Source organism: Sycon ciliatum, chromosome 3 (genome assembly GCF_964019385.1).
Source record: "Sycon ciliatum chromosome 3, ocSycCili1.1, whole genome shotgun sequence".
NCBI lineage: Eukaryota > Metazoa > Porifera > Calcarea > Leucosolenida > Sycettidae > Sycon > Sycon ciliatum.
Window position 1 is genome coordinate 4,094,701 of NC_088645.1, and position 27,241 is coordinate 4,121,941.

Sequence of the window (27,241 nt, forward strand, 5' to 3'; positions counted from 1 at the left end):
CCTGGCGCAGCGCTGGTCACAAGCACGCAGCTATACATATTCTACAGGCGGTGTGTCAAACGATCGTGACTGATCGCGACGTATTTACGGGTCTATCGTACCGTACGCACATTCTCAAAGTTCGAATGTTCGTGAGAACTACGAATGTTCGTTCGCTGTGGCCTAGCAAACGAATATTCGAATGTTCGGTATATTCGTTTCACCCCTATCATCTAGATGTTCAACAATATGCTTGATCTACTGTAGCGAGCATGGAAATCCAGTCGATTGACCGGGGCCGGCGCCCTCTGCGCGTACAGAACGCTGCCTGCAGAGCACATGTTGATCCTATGGGATCAGTGCGCTGCAGAGCATAAATGCACGTGTGTACCGCTTACCGACGGCTGCATGGTCAGCGCCCTGGGACCGCTAGACGTGCGACCGGATTTCCATGTCCACAACAGTAGGTCTATAATGGTGATGATAGAGCAGTTCCAAAAAAGCAAACGATAATAGTCGCGTCATATCATCACATTCGATCGTCAGTGATCCACACTGCCCGCGGGAGGGAGGGCAGACACATGAACCAGTGGCGTGTCCAGGATTTGGCTGAGGGGGGGGGGGGGGGGTTGCGGCCAGGATGGTGTGGGGTAGATGACTTCATGCTACTGTCCCAGGTCAGCCATTTTGAAAACCGATGTCAAGGAGCCGTAAATCTCACAAGCATCCTTTCATAAGCAGAGGTAGTACTAAGTCCACTTGTCACTGTGCGCGCTGTTCTTCATGTTCTTGCTGCTCGCTGACAACAGATTCTTCCACGTCTGGCGGAGTGTGACTGTCAGTCCACTCCGAAAGTTTATCCATCCAAAATCCATCCAGGCTGGCTAGAGCTTGGCCTTTTGGGTTGTCATTGAGACATCGAAGAAAAGTCTTCGAGTCAACCAAAACACGATTCGAATGCCGAGGACACAGGCGATCATCCTCGACCTCAAAACATAGTTGTGCAAACTTGAAAGTTGCGGAAAGAAGTCTCAAGACGCGTTGAGCGCGTCCCAGCAGGGATCACACTGTACAACAGTGTACACAGCCAGGTCATCGTGTTTCTGTAGCCGGCGGGTGTACATGTGCGCAGCACTGCATCCTTTGGCCTTGTACTAGAATTCTGGGTGTTTGTTTGAAACAGAAGAAATACATAATTCAGTGTGGTCGCAAGTAAGTTAGTCAGGTCACCACACTTGAAGAGTCTTTGCAGCTGTTTCCTCTCAAAATGTCGTCTTCTCGAAAAAGGAAAGCGTCTGGCCAGCTCACTATCAGCGGCAAACTTTTTCGGAGGAATGCGAACCCTGAAGTGAAGCGAGGGGACGAAGCCATTCCTGTTGCAGCTAGGCCAGGGGAATCGGATGATGACGAAGAACCGGCACGCAGTCCTGTTGAAGAGGAACCGGTTGTCCAGGTTGACAAGTCAACCGCCATGAACTGCTCAAGCTATTTTTCGGCAAGACACCTCGAAGAATAGTATCATATTCTGTATGTAGGCCATGATGTTTTAAGCAATGCTATTATTATTATTATTATTATTATTATTATAAAGTAATGCTGCATTAGTAATGCAGCATTAGTAATGCAGCATTATGCTAGTATTATAATTATATGATGCAATGCTATTAATTTTATTTTCGAGTTTGTTATCGATGCCATGCCATCATGGCCGGGCAAAATTCCTGTGCAAAATTCCTGTGCGCCCCCTGTGAAGGGGTCCGTGACGCCCCTGTTTGTACACACATGATCACCTTATTTTTGCTGAGCACTTTGCCAGGCATGTACGTTGTGAAAATCAATACTCTATGTGACTAGCCACGACAACATGATGAAAGAGCAGTAACCAACTTTTCTTGTCCCATTGCGAGGGCGGGCAGGTGATTGTGTTTGTTTGTGTGTGTGTGTGTGTGTGTGTGTGTGTGTGTGCGTGTGTGTGTGTGTTTGTGTGCAAGGTTCTGGCGAGCGTCATCCAGACTCGTCTCCAGTCCATGGCTACGGATTTTCTCCCAGAATATCAGTGTGGTTTCAGGCGTGGCCGATCTTGTACAGATATGGTTTTCAGTGTTCGGCAGTTCCTCGAGAAGACCATTGAGCACGACTGCAAAGGCTTCTTTGTATTTATAGACCTCAAGAAAGCCTCTGATTCCGTGCCTCGGGATTGCCTGTGGCAAGTCTTATCCAGAGCGGGTATCCCTGCTCCCATGCTAGTCGTGATCCGTTCCTTTCACACTGACATGTCGGTGGTGGTTCGGGTAGAGAACACGGCAACTGACCCTATCCGTGTCACGAATGGTCTCCGCCAGGGGTGCAACATGGCACCTGTGCTGTTTAACATCTTCATGTGGGCGTTGGTGACTGTGTGGCAGCGACGAGTCAGAGATTTCCCCGGTGTTGGTTTTGAGTTCCGGCATTGTGATGGTGACAGTAACCTTTACCGCAAGCCTACCCGGACGGATCCGGTTGCCATTGCCACTGGGTCACAGTTTGCAGACGACTCAGCACTTTTCGCGACGACTCGTGCAGGGGCGGAGACGGCACTTGCAGTGTTTGACACGACCGCAGCTGAGTTTGGGCTTGAAGTTAGCGCTACCGAGACACAGTTCTTGGTTGCAGGCAGGGATGTTTCGCCTGGGGACTGCGCTCGAATCGAGCTAGCTGGCACGGTCACCGAGTGTGTTTCGGAGTTCCAGTATCTTGGATCTCTCATTCATTCATCGCGGTGGCCGGTCGACACAGGACATCACTGCTCGGATTGCGCATGCCTCTCGTGCTTGTGGCGCCTTGCAAGGAACCATCTTCAGCAATTCTGACCTCGATTTGGATATCAAGAGGTGTGTGTTTAATGCATGTGTGCTGTCGCTCCTCCTCTATGGGTCAGAGTGTTGGACACCATTGCAGCACGATCACCAACGTTTGTCAGTCTTCCGTATGCGGCGCATCCGTTCCACCTTGGGTGTTTTCCGCAGAGATTGCTGGCATAAACACACAACCAACGCCCAACTGTTGGAGATGTGGGGTGACACTGATACCATCTGCGTGAAGGTTGCACAGCGTCGCCTAGAGTGGCTGGGCCATGTTGCCCGGATGGACAGTAGCTGGATGCCAAGACAGATCCTGTTAGGCTCACTTCCCACACGTCGCCCAGCACATGCCCCTCTCAAGCGCTCGAAGGATTGCGTTGTCTCCGACCTAAGAGTTTGTGGCCTCACCAAGGAATGGTACTCTATTGCCTGTGAGTCCCGCCCTGACTGGTGAGCTAAGTACGCCGAGCCTGTGGAGAATGCGCCTCAGCCTGGCCCAGTGGTATGTGCGGATTGCAATCGGTTATTCTCGGGCCCTGGAGATCGTGTTCGCAACAAATGTGTGGTTGAGCGGGCCAAGCCGATTTCTGAGCAGCAAGGGGCTTGCCACTGTGGAGATTGTGGGCGTTGGTTTTGAAGCAAGGATGGTCTAGCTGTTCACATCTCTTCCGCACCTCAGCCTCAGCCTCCCGAACAAGTCTATGTGCAGGATGCCTGCTGTGCTGCGCACTGTGCTGCGTGTGCCCGCTGCTGTCGGACTGCGCAAGGCCGCGGTCGTCACCGGTGCTCGAGGACTGGCCCGCGCCCGACTGCCCAGCAGCGTAATTCGTTCAGTCATGCATGCATGTGTTTTCGCCAGATCTGTTTGCTCCACCATATCCGGCGTCATCAGGCTGCGTGCTCCATCTTCCTCTGTGATGACCCCCCGGGGCCCACGTGACCCCTGTGGCAGTGGCTCTACAGGACAGGACAGGTGTGTGTGTGTGTGTGCGTGTGTGTGTGTGTGTGTGTGTGTGTGTGTGTGTGTGTGTGAAGCGATATTCCACGATGTAACACTGACAATATCCATCAAACGTTCAGCGTACAATGCTTGTGTGCTGTCGACTCTGCTCTACGGGTCCGAATGCTGGGTACCGCTACGGGCTGATGTTCATGCGTTGTCTGTCTTTCATTTCCGTTGTGTCTGCACCATTCTGGGCATCAGTCGTAAAGATGTATGGAATGACAGGATAACTAATGTTGAAGTTCTGGAGCGCTGGGGAGATACCTTGGACATGGAGTGTCGTCTCAGCAGACGTCGCCTTGAGTGGCTTGGTCATGTGTCAAGGATGGAGGATGAGCGCGTCCCGAATGCTCTATTGTTTGGTTCGTTTCCAAACAAGGGACCTGCCCATGGTTCGCGGAAAAGGTGGCGAGACTGTGTTCGGAGTGACGTCAAACTACTTGACGACTGGTATGAAGTGGCCACTTCTTCTCGCTCCAAATGGCGCAAGGCTTACCGTTGTCTGCCAGACAAGCAGAACAGACCTCGACCATCACAGGTTGTGTGCCAAACTTGTCACCGCTCCTTCAGTCGTGTAAGTGACAGGAAGCGGACACAAGTGTACAGCTACGCGTGCCCTACCTGTAAGCCAACAGCCAAGAAGGTGTCACTGCGACCAGTGCAACATATGGTTCCGGAGCAAGGGTGGATTTACCCGACACAAGTACTCGCCAGCGACATCACCAGCAGAGGCATCTTCTGACACGCTTGAGTCACCAGTTACGAACAATATGTCCTGCGAACGCTGCACCTTCCACTGCGCCCGCTGCAACCGCTGCGTGCTATCGCGCCAAGGCATGAAGTGTCACAAGTGCAGCCCTAGCTCGGCCAGAGCAACGAACGCAGACCGTAGCTCCTTCTGCATCGTTTGCAATTGCGTTCGGCATTTCAGTAGACCACAGGACCTATCCCGTCATCATTCAGTAGACCACAGGACCTATCCCGTTATACTGTTCCGAACCTGCTCAACCCCCATGGGGTCCGCATAGCCAGAATATTGCATTGCGTCCAAGGTCCAAGGTGTGTGTGTATGTCTGTGAGTTTGTGTGTGTGTGTGTGTGTTTGTGTGTGTGTCTGTTTGTTTGTATATACATGTATATGTGCGTGTGTGTACTTGTGCATTCGTGCATGCAGGGGCGTCACACACGGTACGACTACTACGACCATGGTCGTACCAAGTTTCGTCCAGGATGGTCCACCGAATTCATCCAAAAAAGCAATAAAACAAATTCCAGGATGTTCGGACTTGTACAAAACATCGCAACTTTCATTGCAAGTAGCATACAGACTTGATGCCTAGCACTCGCACTGAGTAGCAGCTAACTATTGCCCAAGACTCCAGGCGGCTATCCATTACGATAGGCGGTTGGAGTCACCGGTAGAGACAACCAGACGATGGATTCCTCACGGACGCATTTACTGCAAACTTGACGGAAACAGAGCCGAGCTGGCGGCGATCACTGGGTCTAAAAAATTCCAAGATCTACCATGTTACAATGGCAATCAGCACGGTCAAGAGACACTACACAGGGGCGTCGGAAGATGTTTTAGTGTGGTACGGTCAGCCATTAGAAGTACAATTTACTCGTGGGGGGGGGGGGGAGTGGTAGCTGAGCTGACAATTTTGGAATTTTTCATCCCAGATCAGTGTATTTTGTTGATTCACGGGGTATCTGGGGCAAAAAGTGGTATGGTCAATACCGTAGTGACCGTACCGTGTGCAACGCCCCTGCTACATGTATGTAACTTGTCAGCTACAACATAATTATATTCTTTCCGCAACTACACCTACCTAGCACCTCTGGTTCCTGACAATCTACTGCAAGCTGATGCGAAAATGCATTACACCCGCGAACGCCGCGCTTGTCAACGGACAAGGGAAGCGCTTCATTCTCCGAAGTTGAAAAGTGTTTGGACTGCTGCTCCACGGCGGCAGAATATTCTGCTGCTGTTCACCAACACGACCCGCTTCACCTAACGATTTACAATTGTTTCGTTCTCCGAGTTTTCTGGTAGCAGCAACAAGAATTGCGTCCGCGACGACAGGATGAAAGTCTTTCGCAAACTAAAGTCCTGTTTCCACGAAGACAGAGAAGATTCCTCAAGCCCTTTCTTCTGCTTCCAGTGTTGTAGCTCTCCGGTCCACTTACAGATCTTTCAATCCCACCAAACAAAAAAAAGGATCTTCTTCTCTCTCTAAAAACAACTAAAATTACTTCGCGACTGTCCAGGCTGGCCGTGTACATAGTGCATGCGACGCGGCGCACTTTTGCAGAACATGACATACTAGTACGTGTTTGCACAGCGGCTGGCGCTAAAACGAGCAGCACTCTTGTACTTCGGATTTTGCGATTTTTTCGAGGGCAATGGGTTCCTTTTGCCTTGCTTGGCTACCTACGATGTACAGAAAATACCAAAAAATCCATGAGAAGTATGTTTTTGGAGCTGGAGTGGGGTTGTCTAAAAAGTGCTAGGGGAGCCCTCCATTGCGGCTGTAGAGTGCTAAAACGTGCCCTGTTAGCCGAAAAATCCTTATTTCTTTCTCCGGGGGACACCCCCCCCCCCCACCCCCGGTCGTACCACTCCCAGCCGCCCAGTGACGCCACTGACATGGGTGCTTACATGTGTGTGCATGTGAGAGAGTGTTTATGTGTACCTATCTTATCATGTATATAGGTGAACAAGATACAACTGCAGCATGTGAACGCATAGTGGAAATGCAAAACCAGACCAACACAACTATCCGTCAACTACAGGAGCAAAGTGCTACAAGTACCACAAGCATTGGACAACTACTGGAGCAAAGTGCTACAAGTACCACCAATATTGGACAACTACTGGAGCACCAGCAAGACACTAGTGATAAGCTTTCACGTGTCTCAGCAGCTGTTACCACCATTCAACAAGGTGAGTACATTTTTTCCAAGGTCTATAGTAAAACAGTACGAAGTAGTGGTTGCGACTTCGGCGATGATTTGTAAGAAAGGGTTTGCTCCCCACGTGGGGAGCAAACCCTTTCTTACAAATCATCGCCGAAGTCGCAACCACTACTTCGTACTGTTGTGCCCAGCGCGGGCTTGCGACTAGTTGGTTTGGAGGTGACAGCGTTGCGAATGACCGAGGGTCCTCAACGTCTGGTCTCACCGTCCAGGAGCGACACTGACTCACGCGGCTATCTGGTGTTCACGAGGTGTTTATCGCGCTGGAAGCGGAGCGTCTCTGTTAGTTTGTATCCCTGGTGATGTTTGTACCTGGAGAGCACTATATAAGTGGTGCTCTTCAGGCACAATCTTCCTCAGCCTACTCAAGCTCAACTGATGAGGGGTGAATTCCCCGAAACACTGTGTATTGAGCAGGGAGTGGTGCTTTCTTGCAGGTTTACCGAGTCGAAGGTTCGATGGACTTCTCGTGTGCTCTGGATGGCAGTCGTGAGTCAGTCAAGTGTCAAGTAAAGTCGGCGGAATAGCGCGAGCTCCGGTGTGGGGAGCAAACCCTGTCTATAGTAAAACCTATAACTAAAGATCAGTGTGACTAGTGACCAGTCTATCCCTACTGACCAGTGTGACTAGTGACCAGTCTACCCCTACTGACCAGTGTGACTAGTGACCAGTCTACCCCTACTGACCAGTGTGACTAGTGACCAGTCTATCCCTACTGACCAGTGTGACTAGTGACCAGTCTATCCCTACTGACCAGTGTGACTAGTGACCAGTCAATCCCTACTGACCAGTGTGACTAGTGACCAGTCTATCCCTACTGACCAGTGTGACTAGTGACCAGTCTATCCCTACTGACCAGTGTGACTAGTGACCAGTCTATCCCTACTGACCAGTGTGACTAGTGACCAGTCTACCCCTACTGACCAGTGTGACTAGTGACCAGTCTACCCCTACTGACCAGTGTGACTAGTGACCAGTCTATCCCTACTGACCAGTGTGACTAGTGACCAGTCTATCCCTACTGACCAGTGTGACTAGTGACCAGTCTATCCCTACTGACCAGTGTGACTAGTGACCAGTCTATCCCTACTGACCAGTGTGACTAGTGACCAGTCTACCCCTACTGACCAGTGTGACTAGTGACCAGTCTATCCCTACTGACCAGTGTGACTAGTGACCAGTCTATCCCTACTGACCAGTGTGACTAGTGACCAGTCTATCCCTACTGACCAGTGTGACTAGTGACCAGTCTATCCCTACTGACCAGTGTGACTAGTGACCAGTCTACCCCTACTGACCAGTGTGACTAGTGACCAGTCTATCCCTACTGACCAGTGTGACTAGTGACCAGTCTACCCCTACTGACCAGTGTGACTAGTGACCAGTCTATCCCTACTGACCAGTGTGACTAGTGACCAGTCTATCCCTACTGACCAGTGTGACTAGTGACCAGTCTACCCCTACTGACCAGTGTGACTAGTGACCAGTCCATCCCTACTGACCAGTGTGACTAGTGACCAGTCTATCCCTACTGACCAGTGTGACTAGTGACCAGTCTACCCCTACTGACCAGTGTGACTAGTGACCAGTCTATCCCTACTGACCAGTGTGACTAGTGACCAGTCTATCCCTACTGACCAGTGTGACTAGTGACCAGTCTATCCCTACTGACCAGTGTGACTAGTGACCAGTCTACCCCTACTGACCAGTGTGACTAGTGACCAGTCTATCCCTACTGACCAGTGTGACTAGTGACCAGTCTATCCCTACTGACCAGTGTGACTAGTGACCAGTCTATCCCTACTGACCAGTGTGACTAGTGACCAGTCTATCCCTACTGACCAGTGTGACTAGTGACCAGTCTATCCCTACTGACCAGTGTGACTAGTGACCAGTCTACCCCTACTGACCAGTGTGACTAGTGACCAGTCTATCCCTACTGACCAGTGTGACTAGTGACCAGTCTATCCCTACTGACCAGTGTGACTAGTGACCAGTCTATCCATACTGACCAGTGTGACTAGTGACCAGTCTACCCCTACTGACCAGTGTGACTAGTGACCAGTCTATCCCTACTGACCAGTGTGACTAGTGACCAGTCTATCCCTACTGACCAGTGTGACTAGTGACCAGTCTGTTGTTGTTGTTGTTGTTGTTGATTTTTATTTTGCTTCGCAAGGCCAAACGGGCAATGGTGCCCAATTCTATGGAAGCGAATTTCAAAAGGGAGAGAGCTACGGGGAGAGAGAGAGAGAAAGAGAGAGAGAGAGAGAGGGGGGGGGGAGGGAGGGAGTGTAACAGGTTTAATCAAACTTGAAAAGTAAGAGGCCTGGTTGAGCGTGCCTCGACCAGTTATATGCAAAATGTGATAGTATACATGTGGCAATGGCGCCAATGAAGGTGCTAATAGACAGGCGTAAGACGCATGAGGTGCGAGGGAGTGTAAAGTTATAGAGAACAGGGGAAAACTGTTACATCATCCCCCTCCTATGGAGAGGAAGGAGCTTATAACCCAAATGCTCAAGTGGAATAGAGTACAATAAGCGCAAACACGTGCGAGACGAAAAAAGGCTTCGCACTGAAGTAACACAATAAGACGACTGAAACTCCATGCAAATAAAGTGTAATAAGCTCAACAAATGTGTAAGGTGAAACTAGAAGTTCAACTGCAAAACTCAGCGGGCAGAAGCCAAGGTTTTGTACTTCTGAAGTGGAACAATGTCATTACCAGATTCATCCAGTACTTTAATGCAAATACCACAGCCAACGTTTCCCTCTCGGCCGCAGTATAGTTGCGTTCTGCAGCTGACAGTTTCCGACTACAATAGGCTACGGGATGCAAATCCATATCTTCTCCCTGCTGCAGGAGCACACCCGCCACGGCAAAGTCACTTGCGTCAGTTTCTACCGTGAAGTTTTTCTCAACATCGGCCAGTTGCAACACTGGCGCCTCGAGTAATGCTGATTTTAGAGACTCGAATGCCTTCTGTCTAGCAGCGCTCCATTCAAAGCGTGAATTTTTTCCGGTGATTTCTTCTAATGGACGAGAGATGGTCGAGTGTCGATCTATGAACCTTCGGAAATAGTTAGCAAAGCCAAGAAACTTCCTCACATCAGTTACTGACGACGGAGTTGGCCATGTTTCCACAGCACTTATCTTCTTGGGATCAGGGGAAATTGATGTGCCGTTGATTTTATGCCCCAAGAAGAGAACTTCTCTCACGCCGAATTCGCATTTAGACTGTTTACAATACAGCTCACTATTTCTAAGTGTTTCTAGAACTGTTTGAAGATGATGCTGATGATCTTCCCAGGTCTTGCTGAAAACTAGAATGTCATCCAAGAATACTACAACGAATTTTCGGAGATGCGGTTGCAGAATAGAGTTCATGAGTGACTGAAAGGTGGCCGGGGCATTAGTCAGCCCGAATCCCATGACTCTAAATTGGAAGTGGCCGAACGGCGTATTAATAGCCGTCTTAGAAACATCCGAGTCTTGAATTCTGATTTGATTGTACCCCGACCGCAAGTCCAACTTGGAGAAATATGCACTGCCCTGGATCGTGTCGAATAAGTCCTCAATATTAGGAAGACAAGCTTTGTTTTTGATCGTAATTCTATTCAATTCTCGCCAATCGCACACCATTCTCAGAGTACCATCCGACTTTTTCACAAAAAACACAGGTGCACCGTATGGCGACTTACTTGGCTCAATGAATCCCTTCTCAAGTAATTCTGACAGCTGTGACTGGAGCTCGTCCATCTCTGGTTTCGGCAGGCGGTAGGCGGGTCGAGACGGTGGTCTGGCTCCATCTTCTATCTGGATTTCATGGTCGACTGGTCTCTTCGGTGGAAGCTCATTCGGCAGCTCGTCTGGAAATAAATCCTGGTACCTCTTGAGCAGGTTCTGGATGTCTTGTTGCTCTGATTCCTGGAGTTGTGGCCCGGAACGATTCTCCTCGTTTGCAGCAGTGACCCATGCAAGAAACCCCTCGGCTCCACTCCTCAGGGCATGACGAGCTTGTCGGCCACTGATAAACATGCTTTCCACAGATGGCCGGTCGGCTGTCGGCGGGTTAGCTGAAGGCAATTTGGCAACAAAGGGCTCACCGTCCAACTGAACTTCGTTCGTACGGAAGTTGATGCTGGGGTTGTTCCTTGTAAGCCACGGCTTGCCAAGAATAGCGTCGTAGCGAGTCAGGGGATACACAGTAAAGTGCTGTTCCTCACTGAAGCCCCCGACTGTCACCCTTAGCGTGCGTGTGGAAATCTGCGGGACCTCGCTGGTCGAGCCGTCCGCCAATGTTACGCTCAGCACTGCTGAGCTTGCATCCGTGTCAAGATGATGCTTTCGAACAAAACTGTCTGCAATGAAGTCATGCGTCGAACCGGAATCTATCAGCATCACTGCACGGCGACCGCCGATCTTTCCCTGTATGCGCAGTAGGTCGTGTTCAGGTTCATTGCCGACGCTGACGTTGCTGACATGACACCTTTCTGCAACGGGACAATTTCCTACAGCTATGGGTGTCTCCGGCTCCGTAGGTTCCTGGAGAGCAACGTCTTCAACCTCCAGAGCTCCGAACCGGTTAGCGACTGGTACCGGCGTGGGTGCTTGGGTCGTCGCCAGTAAGCGCACCCCCTTTCTTACTGGCGACCAGCGTTTGGGTAGCGCTGTCCACCCTCAGTACAGTCTTTAGCGAGGTGGCCTGGCTTCCTGCAAGCAAAGCAGTGTCCCATTGCTCGCAGTTGGACACGCTCTTGGTCCGTCAGCTTGCGGAGGCCCTGACCACGGAAGCTGGGCACGGAACGCGACTCTCTACTGGCTGGTGGCCCCGACGCCGGTGGCCCTGACGACTGCTCCACGGTGTTTGCTGCCATGACAGCTTGCTCCAGGGTACGTGGATGCTCACGCATGACCTGTCGCTGGATGTGCGGCACTAGACCCCTGACGAACAGCAGCGCTCTGGTGTGGTGGTCGATTTCCGGCACTTGCAGGCTGAGGCGAGTGAAAGCAGCAATGTATGCGTCCAGCGACCCGCGCTGCGCTGCGGAAATTAGTCCCATACGCGATGTTTCCTCGTTGTGCCGTGGTCCGTACACATCGCCAAGTGCCGCTTTCAGAGCAGGCCAGTCGGAAAACACTTGGTTAGCTTCCAATGCCGCTATCAACCAAAGACGAGCGTTTCCAGTCAAAAATCCTGCCGCGTAGTCGACCCTCTGTGCCGCATTTGGGAGTGCCAACGACCGTAGGGCCATGTCCATTGCAAACGTCCATTCTTTGAATGTAGCGGAATCTCCTCCAAACACAGGCGGCTCTTTCGTAAGGCGGGGTGTTGGCTCCCACGGTTCCGAGTTCGGATGTATCGTTCGGTTTCCTTGGCTAACGCGCTGAGCGGTCTTGATATCGTTTATCAGCCGAACGACGAGTACGAGGAGCGTAAGCAGAGCGACCAGAACACCTGCCAAAAGCAGAGTAGTAACCATCCTCTGCTACCAGTGTAACAGGTTTAATCAAACTTGAAAAGTAAGAGGCCTGGTTGAGCGTGCCTCGACCAGTTATATGCAAAATGTGATAGTATACATGTGGCAATGGCGCCAATGAAGGTGCTAATAGACAGGCGTAAGACGCATGAGGTGCGAGGGAGTGTAAAGTTATAGAGAACAGGGGAAAACTGTTACAGGGAGGGAGATAAAGCAATTTTGTAGCGTCAACAGAGCGATTTTGCAGTGTCAATAGAGCGATTTTGAAGCATCAACAGAGGGAACACAAAGAGTTCATAACTTGAGCGCACAAGCACGCAGAGAAGAGTAAATGACGTGGTGTGTGGACGGGAAAAGTCAGACAGAGCATTCATTGCAAGGTGTAGGGGATGGAGGCAAGCTTAAATTGCTGGGCAGCCTTGATCTCCCTTACACTCCTTGGGAGAGCGTTCCAGGCCAAGGCTGCCTGAAAGGCCAGGCGAGATCTGCCGGCTTCTGACTGTGCCGAGGGTACAGTGAGGCCCCTGGAAACCTGGTGCCGGGTGATGCTGCCAGCTGATGGTGAGAATAGGTCCTGGAGGACACTGCTGGCTTTCCCATTGACACAGCGCCACACCAGGACGAGCCGCTTCTGGGCGTAGCACTCCCGAACTCTGTACAGGGACATCCGTTCGAGCAGAGGCTGAGCCGAGGTGTGAGGCGGCAAACCGTATACCGCTCTCGCCGCTCGGTTCTGCAGGACCTGAAGGCGATCAAGCTGCGAAACCTTGAGGGAGGAAGAGAAGGCGTTAGACCCATATAGGAGGTCAGGCATGATGACTGACCTCACATACTGGATGCGACTACTGAGGCTCAGACATCTGCGGGACCGCCACAATGCTCCAATCTTCTGCACAACTTTCTTCGCCATCGCGTCAACATGGGGGTCCCACTTCACAGCGGCGTCAAGGGTCACGCCGAGGTACCTTGCTGTTGGGCTCAGGGGAAGCTCTGTCTGGTTGCAGCGGACAGCGACATGCTGACCCGCATTGCGTTGTGGTACAATTGACAGGACCTGGCTCTTTTTGTCATTTAGTAGCAGATGTCGATGCTTGAGCCAGTCAGCGACGTTGGTGACGGCCCCTGACAGGCAGGCTGATGTGGCTAGCACTGATTTTCTGTGGCAGTGCACTGCAATGTCATCGGCAAATTGCAGAGATGGAGCAGGATGGGCTATGGCAGGGACATCACGGGTGTACATGCTAAACAGGATCGGTCCTAGGACCGAGCCCTGTGGTACACCAGATGAGCACTTAGCAGCAACACTGTAGGTGGGGCCAATGCGCACTTGCTGGGTTCGATCGCTTAAGTAGCTGCAGAACCAGCGAAGGAAGGCATTGTCCAGGCCGAGATCGAATAGGTCCCGGACCAGTTGGCTGTGATTGACCTTGTCAAAGGCTTTTGACATGTCGATTAGGCAGACGCCTGTGGTCAACTTGTCGTCCCGGGCCTTTAAGATGGCATCTGTTGCTACAACTAGGGCATCCTCTGTGGAGTGCTCACGGCGGAAGGCAAACTGAGTCGGTGGTATGGCACATGATCGCTCCAGATGTGCAACAAGTTGCTTCTGGACTATCTTCTCGAGTAGTTTGGATACGATCGGCAGGAGCGACACAGGACGATAATTTGCAGCTACCTATGGATCGCCAGCTTTGAAGAGAGGGCTTATTACAGCATGTTTGAAAGCCAGAGGGACTTCACCATGCCTCAGCGATGAGCTGAAGAGCACTGAAAGCGATGGAGCCAACAGGTCAGCGCAATCACGTAGCAGACACCCAGGAATCCCATCACTGCCTGTGGCTTTGCAGGGATTTATCCGTTCCAGGAGGTGCTTGACCTCATCTGGGGTGGTTGACTGGAAGGTCAGCATTGAGCCTTGCGGCTGTGGACCAATGGGAATCTGGAGCTGCGCCGGACGGGACGGATCATGTACAATGCTGTGGAAGGCATCCGAGACTTCTGTGATGTCGCACGTTGGCTGATGATGTTGACGAGAACGGCTAGTGACAGAGTTGATCACGGACCACATCTTCCGCAGGTTGGAGGAGTGATCACGACACTGCTGTTGGAAATGCTGATTGCGTTTTCGCCGGTAAGCATTTGAGGCTTCTGCACGGGCTCGCTTGTACTCCTCATGTAGATGCACGTTAGTCTTATCTTGTAGCCACTTTCGGTGAAGTCTATTCTTGCGCATGTTCAGTTGGAATAGATCACGGTCGGACCATGGCGGGGGAGTCCTCCTGGTGGAGATTCTGACTTCACGCAGGGGAGCGTGACTTTCGAGAACCGACATAAACTTGGCATGCCAGCCATTCCACATCTCGTCTACAGTTGCAGCAGGGGGAAAGGAGTGGAGGCTGCACGAGGCAATATCTTCACGAAATGTTGCAAGGTTAATGGCACGGATCTTGCGGGTGAGGCGCACTGATTTCCGCTGCAGTGGGTGTTGCGAGGAGGGTAGAGACAGACTTGCATGCACAAGGAAGTGATCGCTGATCGTGCAGGGTACAACTTCACAGTGACTTATAGTACCCACGGTGGAGAGCACTAAATCAAGCAGCGTTCCATCCGGACATCGGGGTGTGACTCGTGTGGCAGACTGAACATAGTTGCGGAGCCCATACGATCCGATAAGGTCCCAGAAGCGCTGGTGAGGACGACTGGTCATGCATTGAGCCAAATTGATATTAAAGTCACCCACCAGTGTCATTGATGGCGTGATCGTGGCAGCATTGTGGAGGACTGTGTCCAGGTGGCCCCAGAAATCAGCAGTTGCATTTGGTGGGCGATAGAGGCAGCCAACGAGGTGCTGGTGTTGCCCTCCGCCAATAGCTATCCAGGTAGCCTCCAGGTGGCTATTGTGCAGATCAGAACGATAGGTAACTGGGAGTGATGTCTTGTAATAGAGGCATGTGCCCCCACCCTGGCGATCGGGCCGGTCACAGCGAACAACACTGTAGCCGGGAATACAAATTTCGCCATCCGAGATTGTACTATCCAGCCAGGTCTCAGCAACGCCAACGACGTCCCAGTTGTGCTGGTGGGCAAGGCTGTCCAGTGCATGCAGCTTGTAGCGCAGGCTGCAGATATTCAAAAACCCGATGTTGAGGCTCGTGACGAACAGTTTGAGGTTGTTGCAGTTGGTTGTTCTTTGGGAGCCCCGGGACCTTCGAGGCTGGAAGGGAGTAGCATTGGGGTTTAGCAGGGGTATATGGCTGGCAGCAGACATCACTGTTTGCTGACTGGAGCCACGCGCTTTGCAGCTTGGTCTTCAGCGGGAGAACCACGCTGGTGGGGTCGTGACTTCTGCCACGAAGGTAAAGTAGAAGGTAACGAGCGGGTTCTGGGACAGGGGGCGCCCGGGTCCCAAAAAATGGGGTATTATTGAAAAATGGGGTACTAATAGTACCCCATTTTTGCGGTGAAAATTATTTTTGGCCCGGTTTTTTTGCGGATAAAAATATGTGCCAGGGGGTGCCCCTACCTCAAAAAAAAAGGGGGTATTATTGAAAATATGTATCGGGGTGTTATGCTCTACCCTAAACAATAAGGTAATATGGTGTCATGATTATGTAAGTATAAAAGGTGTGTTCTTGAATGATGATCCAGTCAGTTTCAAGTTGTTGTGGTGCAGTGAAAATGGATTCTGAATTTGAGATCCTGTATGCTTATGTTCGTTCAAAGAAGCAATGTGCGCTGGAGGAAAAGAAGAAGAAGAAGAAGGAGATAGAGGAAAGTGAAGAAGTGTGTTATCATCGTGAAGAACAAGTTGAGCATGCTGGTCATAGAGTTTGTTCATAGTGTGGATTGGTAATGGCGGACATTTACATGCCCGAGGTAAAGTGGAGAGAGCGTTGTACTAGCATAAAGACCTACACGGATTCCGATCGCATTCAAGGTATGAATCGTCATCTTGTACATTTTCTCAACAAGATCGACTTCACTTTACCGCATGCACAGTTTCACCCTGTTCAAGAGGCACTGCAAGCAATGAAGAAGTCCAGCAGCTATAAAAGCATGAACTATGCAATAGCATTATCGTGTATACTTCATGAGGATCATGATGCAGTGCGCACACTGCGTTCTTCTTTACCGCGCAGTAATGTATCATGGTTGAGAAGCAGCCGCATTACACAACCTCTTCCATCATGTTTTCCACTGATGTTTCTTCTACATCTCATGGAACACATCAAGGGTCCTCTGTCCGCTAGACAGCTGAACACTCTGAAAGTTAATTTGTCCTTGATGTCACCTGCAGACCTGTCCATGATGCATCTTCTAATAGATGCCTATTGTTGGCATGACTACAGTCTGGAATATTTAGTAGATCACGTGACCTCTCTGACCAGTGTGACTAGAGACCAGTCTATCCCTACTGACCAGTGTGACTAGTGACCAGTCTACCCCTACTGACCAGTGTCACTAGTGACCAGTCTACCCCTACTGACCAGTGTGACTAGTGACCAGTCTACCCCTACTGACCAGTGTCACTAGTGACCAGTCTATCCCTACTGACCAGTGTGACTAGTGACCAGTCTACCCCTACTGACCAGTGTGACTAGTGACCAGTCTACCCCTACTGACCAGTGTGACTAGTGACCAGTCTACCCCTACTGACCAGTGTGGCTAGTGACCAGTCTATCCCTACTGACCAGTGTGGCTAGTGACCAGTCTACCCATACTGACCAGTGTGACTAGTGACCAGTCTACCCATACTGACCAGTGTGACTAGTGACCAGTCTATCCCTACTGACCAGTGTGGCTAGTGACCAGTCTACCCATACTGACCAGTGTGACTAGTGACCAGTCTACCCCTACTGACCAGTGTGACTAGTGACCAGTCTACCCCTACTGACCATGTACCAGTGTGACTAGTGACCAGTCTACCCCTACTGACCAGTGTGACTAGTGACCAGTCTACCCCTACTGACCAGTGTGGCTAGTGACCAGTCTATCCCTACTGACCAGTGTGACTAGTGACCAGTCTATCCCTACTGACCAGGGTGACTAGTGACCAGTCTATCCCTACTGACCAGTGTGACGAGTGACCAGTCTACCCCTACTGACCAGTGTGACTAGTGACCAGTCTATCCCTACTGACCAGTGTGACTAGTGACCAGTCTACCCCTACTGACCAGTGTGACTAGAGACCAGTCTTCCCTTACTGACCAGTGTGACTAGTGACCAGTCTATCCCTACTGACCAGTGTGACTAGTGACCAGTCTACCCCTACTGACCAGTGTGACTAGTGCCCAGTCTATCCCTACTGACCAGTGTGACTAGTGACCAGTCTATCCCTACTGACCAGTGTGACTAGTGACCAGTCTATCCCTACTGACCAGTGTGACTAGTGACCAGTCTACCCCTACTGACCATGTACCAGTGTGACTAGTGACCAGTCTACCCCTACTGACCAGTGTGACTAGTGACCAGTCTACCCCTACTGACCAGTGTGGCTAGTGACCAGTCTACCCCTACTGACCAGTGTGACTAGTGCCCAGTCTATCCCTACTGACCAGTGTGACTAGTGACCAGTCTATCCCTACTGACCAGTGTGACTAGTGACCAGTCTACCCCTACTGACCATGTACCAGTGTGACTAGAGACCAGTCTTCCCTTACTGACCAGTGTGACTAGTGACCAGTCTATCCCTACTGACCAGTGTGACTAGTGACCAGTCTACCCCTACTGACCAGTGTGACTAGTGCCCAGTCTATCCCTACTGACCAGTGTGACTAGTGACCAGTCTATCCCTACTGACCAGTGTGACTAGTGACCAGTCTATCCCTACTGACCAGTGTGACTAGTGACCAGTCTACCCCTACTGACCATGTACCAGTGTGACTAGTGACCAGTCTACCCCTACTGACCAGTGTGACTAGTGACCAGTCTACCCCTACTGACCAGTGTGGCTAGTGACCAGTCTACCCCTACTGACCAGTGTGACTAGTGCCCAGTCTATCCCTACTGACCAGTGTGACTAGTGACCAGTCTATCCCTACTGACCAGTGTGACTAGTGACCAGTCTATCCCTACTGACCAGTGTGACTAGTGACCAGTCTATCCCTACTGACCAGTGTGACTAGTGACCAGTCTATCCCTACTGACCAGTGTGACTAGTGACCAGTCTATCCCTACTGACCAGTGTGACTAGTGACCAGTCTATCCCTACTGACCAGTGTGACTAATGACCAGTCTATCCCTAATGACTACTTTAACAGGCATGTACGCTGTCATATTCAATTGTCACTGTGATTTGCGACAACCTGGTGAAAGAACAGTAACCAACTTTTCTTGTCTTCTGGGCGGGCGGGCGGGCGGGTAAAGGGGGGGGGGGGTGATTGTGTGTGTGTGTGTGTGTGTGTGATATTGCATATGCATGGTTGTGTAAATGCATGCATGTGTAGTTAAATGTTGGGATAGCTTTTGGGCTAACCCTGGTTAGCGATAAGACCGATGCGCTGCTCTCTATCTCATGCTAGCTGCGACTGGGCCGGCTTTACACGTGCACTCAACTGCTGGGCATGCGCGCCCAAATGCGCGCCCAAATCGCCTTGGGTAGCTCTTGCTGCGCTGACTTTGGTTTGCACTTTCCTTAGCAGTGTCATTGAGCAGCAACCGGAATTTGTTTGAGGAGAATAGAATTATTTATTCAGACTCCTTGTAGTTTCCTCGCAGCCATTTACTGCACGACAAACATGTTGTCTACCTCTGAAGCACGTCGTATGAACGTGTCGCACTTGCGGGCCGAGCTGGAAGGCCGTAGGCTGAATTCGAACGGAACAAAGCCCCAGCTTCTTGCCCGTTAGCTGCTCAGTATCCAGGGCGCGTCGAGCTCGGCGACACGGGAACCTCGATCCCCGTCGGCCACGCTATCCTTGCGGCAGGAGCACGAGTAGGAGCAAGAGCAGGATCTGGAGAGTGTTGCAGCAGCTTCTCCGACTCCCCAGATCCCGGACCGGAGTAGGAATGACGATTTGCACCAGTTTGTGCGGCAGGATGTACATTCCGCCGTCACTGTTGCCTTGTCTGAGGCGATTGCTCCAATGCTGGCCACCCTCACTGCCCCTGGATCTGGAATTCAACCTTCGGTGGAGTCTTCCAACGCTGGTAATCTCTCTGTTCCCCAGACTATACGACTGAAAATATTGAAGGGTAACTTTGTAGATTTCACCCAGCTCCTGCCCGATACTATTGCCACCTCGCATTCTGCCCCATGCCAGCTTCAGCTGCAGTTCAGCAGTGGCGGCCAGTCTTTGGAGGTGGTGGAAGGTGGCGCTGCCCAGCCTGTTTGTCGACGCGTCCACGACTTGCCGACATGGCTGGAGGCATGGACTCCCTTCATGAACGTCATGTGTTCTGCCAACCCGTCCCGCCTGCAGGAGATGCTCTCATACCAAGCCACCATTGTTGCTGCAAACAGGCAACACTATCCGCAGGCTTGGCTGTCGTACGACACCCAGTTTCGCTTTGCCATTTCTGCTCAGCCAGGCAAGCGCTTTGGCGTCATCGACATCAATCTGCGGCAAATGTCCGTGACTAGCCGATCAAGGCCCACATGTAAGTCCTGCCGCCTCGTCCATCCCGGAGGCGGCCAGTGTCCCTTTCGTTCGCAACGTAACAACCAGCAAGCCTTCAATGGAGTCCATACAGTGTCTAATGGCGAACTGATCTGCCGGAACTTCAACGCTGGGCGTTGCAGTCTCAGCACGTGCAAGTACGCCCATGTCTGCGACTGCTGCTGGTCCAAGGTACACAACGGATCCAAGTGCGGTAGGCGCCAGTAACTCTGCTGCTTTGGCTGCAGCTCCCGCGATTGTAAATATTTCTCCCTGCACTTCACGTTCTACTGATTTCACAAGCGCAAGTCCTGCAGTCCACACACACCTTTCTGTTTCTCGCTTCGAATCACTGCTCCGTAACCAACCTGACAGTTCATTGGCTTTGTATGTTAATAACGGCCTCCGCTGCGACTTTGACATTGGCATAACTAACCAGCACTTGTCCAACCTCTCATCAGCATTCCAGCACTCTGCATTTGTATCTGTACAGCTCACCGCTTCCTGCAACGCCGGCTACACGGCTGGCCCAGTTGATTCACCCCCATTCCCATTTATGTACTGCTCTGGCATTGGTGCCGTTCCAAAAAATAATGGCAAACTATGCTTGATACACCACCTGTCCAGCCCTGCCGGCTCCAGCGTTAACGACGGGATCTCTGCCGAGCCTTTCTCTTTGCAGTTCATCAGCATTGATGAAGCCATTAACATCATTATGTCCTCCCCGTCTCCCGTCTATCTCTCTAAACTCGATGTGAAGAGCGCTTTTCATCAAATACCTGTCCGCCCACAGGATTGGCATCTCCTCGGTATCCTGTGGCAGGGGAAGTACTACTTCGACCGTGTCATGCCATTTGGGCTCTGCTCTAGCCCGGCGGTATTTGATGCCGTGGCAGCCACCATCGAATGGATAATGCACCACGAATTCTCCATTCCCAATTTGCTGCATTTCCTGGACGACTACTTGTGCGTGAGCGTGGGCCGGGCAATGGCTAAATTGTCGCAGTTTGACTAGTGACTTGTCACTTGTTACTAACAACTCCATAAGCGAAGCCATTCAAAACTTATTACACAGTATGATAGTCTGAAGACTAGAGTAACGTTCCAGGACAGTTGGACTGAGAGTTTTCATGCAGAGATGAAGTCCTCGTCGTCGCTGATGTCAATGGACGCAAAAATATCGTTCCGAAATATTTCAAAGAAGGTTGAAAGTTGGTCGCGCCTCATCTCAAACGCTTTGACTTTCTCCACAGGACAAGAGCTGCTATGCTTGTCGTCTGCTAGATCTGGATGATTTCTACTTCACCATCAACGAAGCCTGGTAAGAATACACGATCGTTGTGAGGTCGGTTGATTATTATTTTCATTATTATTTATTCATACCGTCGGCGGAATCTGGTGTATCATGCTAGCTACTCATGTATTGCGCATGTACTTCAAGTTGTTATCACCCGTATAACGCGTATTGTTACGTTATACGCCTTGCTTCACGTGATTACGTCATGTCTCTATTGGACGCATGCATGCATCCATATTCTGGATTCATGTGTTCTTCTCCTTGCTCTTCTTCCTGACTTGAGAATGTAAATATTTAGTTTCTATTATCTTGTCACCAAACTAGTTCCTGTTGTCTAGTAGTAGTGGTGTGCATGAGAACATAACATGGCACAGTGAAGTTTCGTACCTGTGTTTTTCTTGCCCGTGGTGCATCCCGGTTGTGTTCGCACGAGGCCTGCAGGTCCAATTAAATTTTATTTATTTCTCTAGTCGTGACCGTCTTCCGAAATGTCAGATGCAGCTGCACCAAGTGTGCAGAGCGTAGATATCGCTGCTCTTGCTGATCTCTTGAAAAAGCAGATGGAGGCAGCCAATGAACGAGAGAAGAGTCTCGATGCAATAATAACTGGTCTTACTCAACAGAGTCAGCCTCGCTCGTCGCCAGCATCACCAGCTCCAAAGCCTGTCGCGGCGGAGCGCCCCATGCTGCTGTCCTCCGCGTCCCTGTCAGAGCTTGCTGCCTGGCAGGAACTGTGGGAAGACGTTTCTCGGTGCCAGCACCTGATAGCACAGTCAAAGGAAACCAGGGTATCTGCCATCCGTCAGTGCCTTGACGAAGACCTCAGACGTTTTATCAGGGAGGGCACCATTGTCATCGCGACCAATCCTGATGCGTGTGACGTCTTGGAGGCGGTCAAGCAGTTTCTTCGCCGACAAAGAAACCCGATACTTGGCCGTATTGAATTTTATAAGCGTACACAACAGAAAGGAGAATTGTTTGATGGGTTCTACACTTCCCTGAAGGAGTTGTTTAACACGTGTGATTTTGTGGAACACGAGCTCTGTTCTGCCTGTTCGGCACGTGCCTGTTCTACGTGCAAGACTAATCTCGCACGAGTCCACGCAGACATGATGCGAGACCGCATTGTGGTCGGTATCCTTGACGACACCACCTGTCACAAACTGTTGTGCACCTCCGACCTGACATTGGAGGCGACAGTCAAGGTGTGTCGTGCAGAAGAGGCAGCCACACAGACCAGCCACCACATCCCTACCGCCGGCCAAGTCAATGCTGCCAGGAAGTCGTCTTTTCAGCGCACGAAGTCAGCTTCACAGCCCCCAGTTGAGGCGAAGCACACTTCTGCTCGTGATAAGTACCGTAACTGCGGACGCACAGCGCACACGAAATCGCCGTGTCCCGCGATCAACAAAGTGTGCCTCAACTTTAATGGAATGGGTCACTTCCGGGCAATGTGCCGCAGGCCTGCCAAGAAGCCGGACAAGTCGTCCAAGATCCCACAACCGAGCATCTCTGTTGGACGACGCAACAGTTTCCGTTGCTACCCAGCTTGTGACTGAGCCAGAGCCCGTTGCTCTTAGTTGGCTTCCGGATACTGGTAGCGACGTTGATGCCATCGGCACTGTGCAGAAATGTGCAGGCTGCAACGCCTGACTGATCTCAGCGAGTTGAAATTACCATCGCAGCGTCATCAGCGAAGAAATCGCGTCTAGTTCAAAAATTCCAGCTTCCAATAACAGAAAATAGAACTTTGCCGTCACCCTTGTTGTGAAATGATGTGTTGTTTTCCCGTGTGATGGCATTCCCCAAACTGTCTCGTCTAGTCGCGTGCATTTGTGATATGAGCATGCGCGATGTTGTAGTCGAGAGTCCTTTTGTCAGTCTTCTTGTTCGTCTCTGTCAGAGTAGTCTACCTTTCCGTAATGTCCAAATATATTATGTAAAACAAACCAGTCTTGTCCTTTGTGTCCTGCGTCCCGGGGAACGGAATGGCTGAGATTCCGTTACAACGTGGTGCCGTAACCCGGGACGCAGAGGATGAGTAAGTTTGTCATGAGTCTGTTCATCGTCGTCAACAACGAAGTAACTGTTACTTTGAAGTAAGCAGAGCGTGGGAGCGGAGGAGGTGAAGAGCTGGTGGGAGCGGAAGACGACGCGGAGAGGAGGCAGAGAAGGTGATGACTAGAACAGTCACTGTGGACTGGAGCCTGAGACGGCAGGAACCGCGACGGAGCGTGCGGCCGTGGCTCGCCAGAGGACAGTGGACGAGTCTGGCGTCACCGACTGTGTGTAGTCCTTGTTGTTCGTCTTGTTGTCTTGCTCGCTGTGTTGTTCTCTCTCTGTTCAGTTCGTTGCTTGTTGCTGTGTTGTTTCAGTTTGGTTGTTGTCGGTCTGTTGCTTTTCTATTCGTTCTGTTGTTCTCCATTGTTTTTGTTGTAGATTTATTTGGTGCGGCTGTGCGCATGTTATTATTTTGTTGGAGCTTCGGGCCCCCGTGTTTCGGTTGGCCTTGTGTGGCGTGGCCTGGTCGTAGAGCGTCGGCTCTAGGTTTTTGTTTGGCCCTGTTTCGTGGCCCGGATATTAGAGCGTCGGCTCTAGGTTGATGGTTGGTTTTCGTTTTTCTGTTCTGCTGTGGTTCCTTTTGCTGTTGTGCATGTGGAACGTGGTGTCGGTTTATTATTTTGTGGAATGTCATCAAGGAGGCAGGTGTTGTGAAGTGATGTGTTGTTTTCCCGTGTGATGGCATTCCCCAAACTGTCTCGTCGAGTCGCGTGCATGTGTGATATGAGCATGCGCGATGTTGTAGTCGAGAGTCCTTTTGTCAGTCTTCTTGTTCGTCTCTGTCAGAGTAGTCTACCTTTCCGTAATGTCCAAATATATTATGTAAAACAAACCAGTCTTGTCCTTTGTGTCCTGCGTCCCGGGGAACGGAATGGCTGAGATTTCGTTACACCCTATACTGATGACTATTGCCTATGTCCGATTCCTTGCCTCTGGTACGAGTGCTGGTGAGTAAATAGCCCGTTTTATATCAAAAGTCAAACTGCGACAATTTCGATGACGCGAAGGTAGTACTTCGGAGTCCCGCTCGCGCCTGCGAAGGTGGAAGGCTCGTCTTGTACCCTGACATTCCCGGGCACTGTCCTGTATTGTGAGAAGATGGAAGCCCGGCTCCTTGACGACAAATTGGCTGACATGAAGCGCCTCTTGACTACAGCGAGCATCAACCCCACCATGTCCCAGCGCGAACTCGAATCTTTTCTGGGGAAACTCTCCTTCGCTGCAAGAGTCATCGTACCCGGCCGGACATTTATGCGGCACCTGTGGTCTATTTGCAGTCGCTACCAGCAGCCTCACTACCGCATCAGTCTGACTACCGAGTGCCAGGAAGATTTCCAATGGTGGCTACGGCTCCTGGAACAATGGAACGGAAAATCATTCTTCCTGTTCCCAGATTGGACACCATATCCAGACTTGGAGCTGTGCACTGATGCCAGTGGCACCCTGGGCTTGGGCGCATTCAACAGCAGCCGCTGGCTTCAAGGTACCTGGTCGCCTGAGCAACTCGCTCACAGCATTGACTGGAAGGAGCTCTACGCATTGGTCACAGCGTGCTGCACGTGGGGAAAGGAAAAGTGCCAGCTTCGTATCACAATGCACTGTGACAACAAGGCTGTGGTAGATTGCATCCGCTCTGGCACATCCTAGTCACTGCTAGTGATGACCCTGATCAGAGAGCTGTTCTCTGTGTGCGCCCGCTTCAATTTCACCGTCACTGCTGCTCACATTGCTGGCCAGTCTTACTGCATTGCCGAATCGCTGTCTCGTTTCCCCATAGAGGAATTGCAGCGTCTCGCCCCAGCTGCTGAAGCACAACCAGACCGAGCAGTGCTGCCATTCCAGTCGATGTAATAATAGCCTTGACATACAGGTACCGATTGTCATTGCTAAATTGCCGTATTGAGAACCTGCGTTGGATTTCATCCATCTGCATTCTTAATCACTTGTCCTTAGCTCTCATGCATTTGTCTTGAACGCTTGCTGCGGTACCGTGTGCTGGTTTTCTGGGAACAGCTTCCTTCAACTGGTTGCTTTGCTGCTACTATCTATGCTTAAAATTGCATACTATTGGTCGGCTGTTTGCAACGCCAATCAGTAGTCATTGCACCCGGTCGCGGGTACTATTGTCGCTCAAGCATGAGCGATTGCTTTGGCCGCCCCAATTGCTTCACCCTGGTTGGCTATTTGCAACGTCGATCAGGAAACTTTGCACCCGGTCGCGGGTACTGCTGCGGCTCAGTCATGAGCGATCACTTTTGCTGTTTGCAACGTCAATCGCTTCATCAGTTGATCGAAACCAGCACACTGGTGTACGCCAATCATCCTTGTGTACTGTTGTGAGAATACGTGGGTATACATGCAGCTTTGCTCTGTGACTTTCCATGGCATGTACTTCCTCCGCGTCATCGAAACTGTCGCAGTTTGACTAGTGACTTGTTACTTGTTACTGACAACTCCATAAGCTAAGCCATTCAAAACGTATTACACAGTATGATAGTCTGAAGACTAGAGTAACGTTCCAGGACAGTTGGACTGAGAGTTTTCATGCAGAGATGAAGTCCTCGTCGTCGCTGATGTCAATGGACGCAAAAATATCGTTCCGAAATATTTCAAGGAAGGTTGAAAGTTGGTCGCGCCTCATCTCAAACGCTTTGACTTTCTCCACAGGACAAGAGCTGCTATGCTTGTGTCGTCTGCTAACTCTGGATGATTTCAACTTCACCACCAACGAAGCCTAGTAAGAATACACGATCGTTGCGAGGTCGGTTGATTACCGTCGGCGGAATCACCTCGATCTTGAAATGAACCTTTTTTAGCCCCTGCATGCCCATTTATTTTATCTGTGTGGTCACAGCTCATGCAGGTAAGTGTACTATCACGTCCAGCGCGCCCTCTTTTTCAGCATCACTGGTATACCATGGTACGGCACCTGCGCGTGCATCACTAGCACTGCGTGTAGAGTCTGTACAGCTATTGCAGGTACAATCATGTTCTGAGGGTCTCAGCCAGAGCGACAAACTTTATCGCTGTTGCAGGCATTTAGTTTGCTGACCCCTCGATGTTTATCCAAGCCCTGCCACTTGTTCCACGAAGTCATTCTCACCCCAGCTAAGGTAAAACAGTGATGAGGCTTGAGGGAATGGTCATAAGCACGAGAAATGTGCAGGCTGCACCGCCTGACTGATCTCAGCGAGTCGAAATTACCATCGCAGCGACATCAGCGAAGAAATTGCGTCTAGTTCAAAAATTCCAGCTTCCAATAACAGAAAATAGAACTTCGCCGTCACTCTATACTGATGACTATCGCCTATGTCCGATTCCTTGCCTCTGGTACGAGTGCTGGTGAGTAAATACCCTGTTTTATATCAAACGTCAAACTGCGACAATTTCGATGACGCGGAGGAAGTAGTCACTTGGCTCTCCCATTTCCTATACACTGCTCTGATGCATTCGGGTGCAAGCGCTAAAATTAATGTTGTTCTGAAGGAATCAATGAAATCCGACCAAAGTTGATGGTTGGCGCCCTCAACTTGCATACCTTTGACGTCTGCGAAAGGGTACGAATGCACCTCAGCTTGCACATCCACAAATACTTAGTGGAACTGGTGCAGAGAGATGGTGTTGCATTATCTATATTGTGCGTGTAGGAATAGTATGGATATAAGAATAGCTATATTGTGTGTGTAGGGATAGTATGGAAATAAGAATAGCTATATTGTGTGTGTAGAGATAGTATGGATATAAGAATATCTATATTGTGTGTAGGGATAGTATGGATATAAGAATAGCTATATTGTGTGTAGAGATAGTATGGATATAAGAATATCTATATTGTGTGTGTAGGGATAGTATGGATATAAGAATAGCTATATTGTGTGTGTAGGGATAGTATGGATATAGGAATAGCTATATTGTGTGTGTAGGGATAGTATGGATATAAGAATAGCAGACTCAGCGGAGGACGTTCAGGTTGGTTGTAACTCTGAGTTTCATGCCGTTAG

General features: G+C 50.6%; 1 protein-coding gene and 1 long non-coding RNA gene across 5 annotated transcripts in view; both read left to right on the top strand.

Moving 5' to 3' along the window:
- The window catches only part of LOC135811236 (RING finger protein nhl-1-like), a 243,889-nt gene that overhangs the window by 88,102 nt on the left and 128,546 nt on the right, over positions 1–27,241 (top strand). For all 4 annotated transcript variants that reach the window (XM_065324435.1, XM_065324434.1, XM_065324437.1 and 1 more), the window contains one exon: positions 6,538–6,768. In XM_065324435.1, coding sequence (XP_065180507.1) covers positions 6,538–6,768 — 231 coding nt within the window. The remainder of the gene's footprint in view (positions 1–6,537; positions 6,769–27,241) is intronic.
- On the top strand, positions 22,949–24,072 carry LOC135811235 (uncharacterized). The gene is made up of 2 exons (XR_010552571.1): positions 22,949–23,726; positions 23,778–24,072. It is a non-coding gene; the product is annotated as an uncharacterized LOC135811235 (long non-coding RNA).